The sequence below is a fragment of the Lynx rufus genome, unplaced genomic scaffold (genome assembly GCF_022079265.1).
Source record: "Lynx rufus isolate CCGP_SWC_20201006 ecotype Redwood Valley unplaced genomic scaffold, mLynRuf1.p SCAF_11, whole genome shotgun sequence".
Lineage (NCBI taxonomy): Eukaryota > Metazoa > Chordata > Mammalia > Carnivora > Felidae > Lynx > Lynx rufus.
The window spans coordinates 15,573,834-15,584,324 of record NW_025814825.1 but is presented as its reverse complement, the minus strand read 5'-3'; the positions used below and the strand labels follow the sequence as shown (position 1 = coordinate 15,584,324).

The window sequence follows — 10,491 nt, the reverse complement described above, 5'->3', positions numbered from 1 at the left end:
CAGGCCCAAGATATATTTAATAATATTGCAAAAATGGAACATGTATCCTTGCAAAGATGCTGTAAAAAAAAAAAAAAATGTATCCCCAGGGGTACCTGAGTGGCTCAGTCAGTTGGGCAGCCGACTTCCGGTTAGGTCGTGATATTGTGCTTTGTGACTTACGTCCCCGTGTCAGGTTCTGTGCTGACAGCTCAGAGCCTGGAGCCTGCTTTGGATTCTGTATCTCCGTCTCTCTCTGACCCTCCCCCGCTCACACTCTGTCTCTCTCTCTCAAAAATAAATAAACATTTAAAAAAATTTTTTAATTGTGTTCCCAAAGTATACCTGTTTAACATTGCTATGAAAGAATAGAGAGCCTGCCCTGAGTGAGGCATTGGAGTTATGACTCAGTATTACACTACCAATCGTTCCTCCCCAAGAGGGATTATATAAAGAACCAGATACCCCGGAAGCATGAGCCTGGAGTAGGAAGGTTGGCAAAGCCTCTGTGTCTGCCTCCCAGACATTAGTCAGAGTCTGGATCTGCTTGGCTACACCAAAGGAAAAAAAGGAGAAAGAAAGAGAGGGAAGGAGAGAGGGAAGAAAAGAAAGAAAAGAAAAGAAAAGAAAAGAAAAGAAGTGGAAAAGCATAGACATAGAGCATTCAGAACCCATTATTAGACCATCTTAGTGTTTTGTAGTACTGGTTTACATAAAATAAAGGTATGGCATAAGCATTGTATTTTGTTCTGTAAAACTCTTGCTGTCTAAACATTCTTGCCTGATTGTTTATTTAAACAGTATATTTAGGGGCGCCTGGGTGGCTCCGTCGGTTGAGCGTCTGACTTCGCTCAGGTCATGATCTCATGGTCGGTAGGTTCGAGCCCCGCATCAGACTCTGTGCTGACAGCTCAGATCCTGGAGCCTGCTTCGGATTCTGTGTCTCCCTCTCTCTGCCCCTCCCCCACTCATGCTCTGTCTCTCTCTCTCTTTCTCTCTCTCTGTCAAAAATAAACATTAAAAAAATTTTTTAAGTGTATTTTGGCTTACACTAGACAAGACAGTTATTTCTAAGTTTTGGCAAGTCCCGAAAATTCAGGGGCTAAATGAACAGGGAATCACAAAATGGACAATTGCAACCGTTGCTGAAAGTGGGGAAAAAAATAAAATGACAATACTAGGTACCAGACCAATAAAATCTGAATTCCTAAAGCTGAGGCCTGGGAATCATTATATATATATACGTTAATAGATTATTTCATTATACAATCATCTAATCCTATATGCTGCCTGTTATTTTAGGAAACCAGTAGTTTTAGTTTTAAAAAGCTACATTGCCCTCAGCACTGCAACGGGATATGGATCTCCATTTTGATTAACAGGTAAATTCATACAGCAAGATGAAGGAGGCGCTCTTCTGGGGATCTTGTGAAATTGTGGAACAAGCCCAGCCATTTCTCGCCATGGAACTGAAGCCCACGCTGCTGCTGCCACTTGAAAATGAGCTTTGGAGGAAAGCAGTTGGGATTAGTCTGTGATCCTATTAGGGAAGGCACAGTCCCTGAAAGTGTATATATTAGTTAGAGCTAGTACTCTGAGTCCTGAGTAAAAGGCTCATGCAGGAGAACTGGGGAAAGGTGAAGGCATGTTTTGACTATAATTAGCTTTGGGAGTAATACAGCTGGGGGAGGACGGGAGTACAGCCGGCAACTATTTTGAGCACAGCTCCGATTGACAGGACACGTGTGCTGGACTGTACTGATCCCAGGGCCAAGTTGCCTGCCTGTGGTGTGTGGTGTGGGGGGGAAGGCCTGGGGCAGCAGGAGCAGGACAGCCATACAGACAGGCCGGACGAGGTACCAGCGCCTCGACTTCTCTCCCTGGGACACTGTCCAAACTCCGAGGGCCATAGGCCAAGCTGAGCGATGGGTGCTGAGGAGGAGGTGCTGGTCACATTGTCAGGGGGAGCCCCCTGGGGCTTCCGACTTCAGGGGGGGGCCGAGCAGAGGAAACCTTTACAGGTGTCCAAGGTAAGGGAGAGCCCCTATTATTGAGGTTTCAGGGAAAGGGGAACCCAGGGGAATGTGGGAAGAGTCATGTGGTGGCCTTTAGGGGAGAAGTGGGAGGCTGTGAAGAAGAGGAGTGGGGGTGGGCAGGTGGGCAGGGAAGCATGCTCATCTGGTGGGAGGAGTAGTGTCTGAGCACAAGCTTCTTGTAGGGGGCTACTAGAAAAGAATTCCTGGTTTCTGGGAGCAGAAAAAAAGAAAGTTCCTGAGGCACCATAATAGCAGAGGTCCTGTTCTGACCATCCAGTCTTTGCTCTCCTGAGTCTGTGCCTCTACTCCAAATTCCAGGAATATAGGGAAGGTTCTAATTTTTCTTTAAATTGATATGTGACGAGCTGAGGCTGTCTTACCCAGCCCTACCCTACCCTGCCCTGCCCTGCCCTACCCTGCCCTGCCCAGGCCCTCACTGCCCCTCTTTCCCTTCACCAGACCCTTTCTCTCCCTATGCAAGACTTTTTAGGTGCTAGGAGGATTATGGCATGATCTGGCCTGTCAGATGAAGCTGTTATCTGTTTGGTTTCACCTCACAGGCTTAGTTTTCTCAACCATAAAATGTGGGTAATAACGGTACCTACTTCATTCTAAGGATTAAATGCAATAACACATGTGGAGTGCTTGGCACCATACCTAACATTTAGTAAGCACTCAATAAATGATAGCCATTATTACTAGTATTATTACTTTCACATATGTACATGTGTGTGCACGCATGGCACACATATACACAACCACAATCTCCCAGAATCTGCTGGACTCCCTCCAATCTGGAACACTGTTCTAAAATCTTGACCGTGTAGGTAATGGCCTCTGAGATTCCAAGGCCTAGAAGAGAACTACTGGCTAGTAAAGATATTGCCCTTGGAGGGAAATCTTTAGGTGATACAACTGCCATTCCCAGTACCTCCCCTCTGTAGTTTGCCCCCAGCCTCTTTGATGGAGTAATATGATGTATTACTCCCTCCAGTCTGCACCTTCTTCCCTCTTGATAGGCTCCCTCAACTGTAGCTCCATACCCCTCCCATTTCTTACCCTGCAAAATATATCCCCTCCACACATAGGTCCTTCCTATCCTGATTCCTTTCATTCTATTCCCACTTGGAGCCCTCCCTCATCTGCTATCTCTCCTCCCAACACCTTCTCAGATCCGAAGACGGAGCCAGGCTGGCAGAGCGGGACTCCGAGAGAGGGACCAGCTTTTGGCCATCAATGGGGTCTCCTGTACCAGCCTCTCTCATGCCAGTGCCATGAGCCTCATTGATGCCTCAGGGAATCAGCTTGTCCTCACTGTGCGGCGGTATGGAACCCTCTCACCTCAGCCCACCCTCATCCCCCTAGTCCAGGGTTTCCAATGTCTATCCCAGCTCTGTGTCTCACTGCCCTGGCTTCAGCTACTATTAAGTACCCACTTCTTGTAAGTCTGGGCTGGAGTATAAATGTTTGTATATGCCTCCCAGAGGGCTTCAGTGTATCTGCAATTAAGGGATGGGGGTGTCGAGCAGGTATTTGAGTGTGTAGGCCTACTTCAACCCCTTGCCTGTCTCCTCGCCATCACATCTCCCTCTAAGCCCCTGTCCACTTACAGCCCTTCAAGCACATATGCCTCCCAGTTTGTCTTCATATCCCCACTCTTCCCAGCCCACTCGTTCAACCTATAGGCCAGTCACCTCTCTCCTCCTTTCCTTCCTTCTCCCATCCCCTCTAGATCTCGCTAGCTGTCAGTCATCCAGCCCACTTCTTAAGTACTGTCCTCTTTCCATCCAGGGTAGAGGATGAGGGGCCTGTGCGGTCTCCATCCCCTGGTGAGCTTCAAGTGTTGTCACCCTTATCTCCACTGAGTCCTGAGCCTCCTGGCGCTCCAGTTCCCCAGCCTCTTCAACCTGGGAGCCTCCTCTCACCCCCTGACAGTGAGGCTTACTACGGAGAGACAGACAGTGATGCTGATGGACCTGCCACCCAGGAGAAACCCCGCCGACCCCGCCGCAGAGGCCCCACAAGGCCCTCCCCTCCAGGAGCCCTACCTGATGAGGTCTACCTATCTGACAGCCCTGCAGAGCCAGCGCCTGCCGTAGCTGGCCCTCCCAGTCATGGTGACAGCCGTGTGAGCTCCCCATCTTGGGAGGATGGGGCAGCCCTTCAGCCACCCCCAGCTGAGGCCCTGCTGTTGCCCCACGGCCCCCTCAGGCCTGGCCCTCATCTTATCCCTATGGTGGGGCCTGTTCCCCACCCAGTGGCAGAAGACCTCACTACTACCTACACCCAGAAGGCCAAGCAAGCCAGTGAGTGCCTGAACCCTTTTTCCCTAGCCAGAATCCTTCAATCTGAACCCTAAATCTACCCCTCCGTAACCATGCTTTATGCTTCTTTTGGATATAGGCTTGGGGACAAGTGGAGAAGAGTGATGAGTAGGAGGGAAAAATAATTATTCTCACAGTCCCCATTATTTTTACTGTTCGAACCAGTGCGGCAAAAGGTGCAGGTGGTTCAACCCAACCCAGGAACAAAGTAGGGAAGCTGGAAAGGGACATGAAATCAACAAAGGGTTTGCTTGTTGTTGTTGCTATGATTTTGCTAAGTGTCAGACAGACAGGGTGAGGGCAGAGTGAAGACATGATGCAGGGGAGTATCTGGAAGCAGGGCAGGAGCTTTTCAGTGTTAACTCCAGGCATAACATCAGAGCCACCTTTGACATTTGTAAATTCAGTTAGGATTCCTGGGACTGGGAGACTATGCGATAGTCATGAGATCCCTAGGAAGTGGCAGAGGGAGGGATCTTCGACTCCTTATCTCAGGCAAGAATGTGGGCCTGGGCAGAAAAAGCCTGTTCCACTTATCTCAAGCTCTTTGCTATTTTTGATGTGAGCTACAGAGCAAGGTCTAAGGGTGAGCTTTTTCCCTGTCCCGTGCCTCTACCCCAGAGACCTTTGTTGTCACCTTGAAAATCTAGGATTACCCCTCTAGTTCTCATCTCTCATTTCTTCCCTCTACCGTTCTGATTCCTGGTCCATAGAACTTTGTGTGCCTAAGTCTGGGACAGAGGCTAAGGACATTGATAAAATAGAGACTGACATCCCTGAGAATGTCCAATATCCCACAAAGAAATTCCAGATGCATGCCCAGGATCCCATGCTTATCCCCAATTCTCATTTTAGCACCCCTCCCTTCCTATCATGCTGGGTTAGACTGCAGTTAGTGGCTCAAGATATTTTTAGCCAAGCAGACCTCATTGTCCAGTGGGGTGGGGTTGGGGGGAGGGTAGGCAGGTGTCCATGTCCATCACACCGGGGCTTGTGGGGCAGCAGAGAGAAGGGAGGGAGGGGGCCAGGCTCAAAAAATAGCACAGTGAGCTCATTCAGCTGCCAGCTCTAGGGACAAGACAAAGGGGCTTTAAAAGGCGTGGGGGGTGGCTCAAGCTGGTCCTGCTCCAGCCAACACTGCATTTCTCAGCATGGAGAACTTTGAGCCCATCAGCCAAGAGCCCTTCAGCCAAGCCAGCTACAACAAAGCCCCAGACCCAACTCCTGAGCTCCAGGACCCATTCTACGCAGGTACTACCCTCCCATAGCCAAGAGAGTTCTGGGATCTAGACTGGAAGGGAATACATCAACAGCTTAGGAAGGGGTGTCTTTGGGAAAGGTCTTATTCCTTATTCCTTCCTCCTTTTTGACTTCTTTCTTCTCTTCTCAGGAGAGTTTCACTGCCCCTTTCTCAGAATGGGCTGACGCTATGGCTACATGTCAAAGGGGTTTGTGACCACATGAGCTTTAGAAAACTCATGGGGAGGGAATGTGTGTGAAAGAAAGAAGTATGAGTAATCTATAAATACATGAAGGCATGTATATGGGAGTCCATGGGAGGATATATGTGTGACCATGAAAGTGTCTGTATACATGTGTAGCTGGTGTCAAGAAGGCTTTAATAGTAATGGTTACTCACAGTGGGCCTTAGGGCTGCCATTAAATGCTAAATTTACCTACACTATCTCACTTAATCCTCATAGCAATCCTATGAGATAGCCATTATCATGCTCATTTACAGATGAGGAAACTGAACTTCAGTGAAATGAAGTAACTCTCCCAAGAACCAAAAACCTGAACTGAACTCTGGTTCCAGTGCCTATCTCTCATGCACAGTGCTATTCTGTGGTATAAACGTTGGGATGGGTGGAATGAAAGCCCTAATTAGAAAGGAGCTTGGTATCTTGAGTGGAAAGCGGATGGAATTTCAAGAATTTTTCAGGAGGAACTGGGGATCATGGATCAGAGTGTATCTGTGTCCAAGGCAGGGTCGTAGCAGCAGGGCATCCTCTCCCATTTCCTGGCCCCACCTCCTGGGCCCCACATGGCATAGGAAGCCCTGCCCAGGTTGCCCTTAGTACATAGTCCTTGTGTGCCTGCCTCTTAGTGACTGCCTGAGCTCTCTACCTACAAGGCTGACCCCCAAAGAAGCCCACCCCACTCCCACCACAGTTGGGTGGTGGTGATGGGGGGAGGATATATTTAGCTGATGACCTCGAGGTATCCTAAAGATTTGGAGGGTTGCCTTGGTGAGCAGCACTCTGGCTTTTCCTGCATCTCAGATGTGAGGCTATCCCTGGCTGTGAGTATCAGGGGTGTGAGGCACAGAATAGTGCCCTGGTGGTTGGAAGGCCAATATCAGCTCTAAAATTTTGTCCAAACTACTAGTCACAGGGTCTCTGCAGGGGGAGCTCTGTGAAGAAGGAATATGCATGCGTGTGAATGTATTTGAGTGACTGTGCTTTTGTGTGGGTTCATGTGTATTTATATATGTTTATGTGAACTAGGGTATGCATAAGCTGGGGTATATACGAATGAGAGAGAAGAGTACATATGAGAAAATATGCCCATAGCTGGCCTTCACTAGACCCACATGCTTGCTGAAATGTGTGGTGGTTATTTCTATGAATGTGTATGATGTGGACTACATAATGGAGGTGGAAATGTGAATGAAGATCCTTGTTCCTAAGGGTCCTTTGTGTCCCTACCATAGGGGTAGGGGTAAGAAGAGGAGATAAGTCCCTAAGTTTCTGAGAAGCCCCCTAACATGGTCTCTGTAAGTAGAAGGAAAGTGTCCCTTCTCATTTTGTCTCTTCCTGGGACCTGCCTCATCTCCCTGGCTGCCATGGGAAGTGACTGTCCCTCACCTCCATTGCCAGCCAGGAACGGTGGGAGGCAGGGGAAGAATGTGTGGGGGGTGGGTAAGAGCTCATCTCCAGGAAAATAGAAGCAGAGTAGAGGGGAGAGAGGATAGATGGAGAGATGTGGTCAGAGCGGTGTGAGGACAGCCAACCAGAATCTGCCTTCCCTTCAACTGTCCTTGGTTTCACCTTTCACCTACCACTCTGCCCCAAGTCAGAGGACTTTGCCACAGGCAAAAGACATTGTAGATCAGGCCAGTGAAAAGAGAGTAGGTGGGAGGGCTGAGGAAACTGGCTGGGGTGTGGGGAATAGGACTAGAAGACGTTCACTGACCATTTTCCCTCCTGGCTTCTTCAGAACTGCAACGGGCAGAGAGCCTCCAAGAGAAGAGTGTGAAGGAGGCTAAGACCAAATGCCGCACGATCGCATCCCTTCTAACTGCAGCCCCCAACCCCCACTCCAAGGGGGTGCTTATGTTTAAGAAACGACGGCAGAGAGCCAAGAAGTACACCCTAGTGAGCTTTGGGGCTGCGGCTGGGACAGGTGCTGAGGAAGAAGACGGGGTTCATCCAACCAGCGAGTCGGAGCTGGACGAAGAGGCCTTCTCCGACGCCCGCAGCCTCACCAACCAGTGCGACTGGGACAGCCCCTATCTGGACATGGAGCTGGCCAGGCCAGGCTCAGCTGCAGGAGAGGGCCAGGGCCGGGGGCTGGGAGGGCAGCTGAGTGAGGCCTCCGGCAGAGGGGTCCAGCTCTTTGAACAGCAGCGCCAGCGCACAGCCTCCAGCACCCAGGAGCTGGCACGGGATGGTCCAGCAGCCGTGCTCAATGGGCAGGGCCTGCAATCACCACCTCGGGCCCAGAGTGCTCCTCCGGAAGCAGCTATACTAGCATCCAGTCCTTCCCCAGCCCCTGTAGTCAGCCCCACCCCCTTCTTCCCAGGCAGTGGAGCTCCAACCCCGGCTCCAAACATCTTTAACCGGTCAGCTAGGCCCTTTACTCCAGGCTTACAAGGGCAGCGGCCAGGTACCACCTCGGTTATTTTTCGACCCCTAGCCCCCAAGAGGGCGAATGAAAGCCTGGGAGGTCTCAGCCCCGTCGCACCGCCCTTCCTGTCCTCTCAGGGGCCCACCCCTCTGCCCAGCCACGTGCCGGCCTCCGGTTCCCCCAGCACTCCACGCACCTCAGGCCCCGTGACTGCTACAAGTTCCCTGTACATCCCAGCCCCCAACCGTCCCGTAACGCCAGGCGGAGCCTCGGAGCCCCCCGCTCCACCTAGTGCCGCTGCCATGACCTCCACCGCTTCTATCTTCCTATCGGGACCTCTGAGACCAGCTGCGCGTCCAGAGGCTCCCGCCCCAGGCCCCGGGGCGCCTGAGCCACCCAGCGCTCGGGAGCAGCGCATTTCCGTGCCAGCTGCCCGCACTGGCATCCTCCAGGAGGCCCGGCGACGGGGGACCCGGAAGCAGATGTTCCGGTCGGGAAACGAGGAGACGAAGAACTCGCCCAACCCCGAGCTCTTGTCGTTGGTGCAGAACCTGGATGAAAAACCCCGAGCCGGGGGAGCGGAATCTGGTCCAGAAGAAGATGCTCTGAGCCTTGGAGCTGAAGCCTGCAATTTCATGCAGCCACCAGGGGGCAGGAGTTACAAGGCTCTGTCTCACGTGACGCCTAAAACCGCTCCTCCAAGGGCTCCCAAGACACCGCCCCCAATGACTCCTAAGACTCCACCCCCAGTGGCTCCTAAGCCCCCTTCTCGTGGGTTCCTTGATGGGCTAGTGAATGGGTCAGCCCATTCGGCTGGAATCCCTGAACCAGCAAGGCTTCAGGGCAGGGGTGGGGAGCTGTTTGCCAAGCGGCAGAGCCGAGCAGACAGGTATGTGGTAGAAGCTACACCTAGTCCTGGCTTTGGCCCTGGCCCTAGGCCCAGAAGCCCTTCCCCTACACCATCACTGCCCTCTTCCTGGAAATATTCACCCAACATCCGTGCCCCACCTCCTATTGCTTACAACCCACTGCTATCACCCTTTTTCCCCCAGGGTGCTCGAACTCTCCCTAATAAGGCCCAATCCCAGGGTCCTCGGGCAACCCCTAAGCAGGGTATCAAGGCTCTGGATTTCATGCGGCACCAGCCCTACCAACTTAAAACTGCCATGTTCTGTTTTGATGAGGTTCCCCAGACTCCTGGCCCCACCTCTTCAGGGCCCCCCAAAACTGCCCGAGTCCAGGAGATCCGCCGATTTTCCACTCCAGCACCCCAGCCCACTGCAGAACTCCTGGCCCCCACTGTTCTTGCCCCACGAGCAGCCACTACATTGGATGAGCCCATCTGGAGGTCAGAGCTGGCCTCAGCCCCTGTTCTTAGCCCAGGCCCTCCTCCAGAGTCTCCCAGGAGTCTTGGAACTTCCCCTAGCTCCTGTGGCTTCCAGGTAGCCAGGCCTCGGTTCTCAGCCACCAGAACTGGATTGCAGGCTCATGTGTGGAGGCCAGGGGCAGGCCACCACTGAGTGGGGTACAGCTCCCAGGACCAAGGAGAGGTGGAACATCCTGTTCATAAAGTTGCTTCTCCAACCTATCCCATGCCCTCTCTCAGGCATCCGGAGGCTAAATTCCCTCCTGCCAGAGATAGTTTTGGAGTTGGTGTCCCATCCTCCTGGCTCCCAACCTCCCTGCTGCTTTCCAACCTACTATCTCTGCCTTGTTATCTGTGCTTCCCTGTCTCTGTAGCTCCTTTTGTGGGTCTTTGTCTTTATCTCAGTCTCTCGACCCACACTCCTCCACTGGTCTCTCTTTCTCTACATTTGTGCTTTTCTCTGTGAGCCTCATTTTAACATTCAATGAGAAGCACACAGAGAAGTTACCAGTGAGACCTCAAGCAAGCTTACCATCAGGCAGGCTTCAAAAGGACTAAATTGATCCCTGCACTAAATCGCTCTCTACTCCTCCCTCTCATTTTCCAAGCTTGGCTGGCATATATCTAGGCATGTATGTGTACATTTGTGTATGTGCAAATGTGTGTGAGCACAGATGTGTTCTTATGTCTGAGGCAAGAGTAAGAGGAGAGGTCTAAATAAAGACCAAATCTGGGTCTTCCCCCTGTATTGATGAAAGAATGGTCAGATAGCCAGATAGTGGGGAGAAAGATGGACTGGACTCAAAGATCAGTGTCTGTAGCGGGGGTACAGCATCTTGTGAAACTCACAGATTATGAGAAGACTTGAAGGGCCAGAGCAGTTTGTAAGGGCTGAGTTATACCAGCTAGACCAGGAATAGAATTAAGAATTCTATTC

At 51.4% G+C, this 10,491-nt stretch overlaps 1 protein-coding gene across 1 annotated transcript; it reads left to right on the top strand.

Moving 5' to 3' along the window:
• The first annotated feature begins 1,904 nt into the window (after window positions 1–1,904).
• SYNPO2L (synaptopodin 2 like) lies at window positions 1,905–9,708 on the top strand. The gene is made up of 4 exons (XM_047072783.1): window positions 1,905–2,009; window positions 3,188–3,339; window positions 3,807–4,321; window positions 7,559–9,708. The coding sequence occupies exons 1-4, from the start codon at window positions 1,905–1,907 to the stop codon at window positions 9,706–9,708; spliced, it is 2,922 nt and encodes a 973-aa protein (XP_046928739.1).
• Window positions 9,709–10,491: the final 783 nt, after the last annotated feature.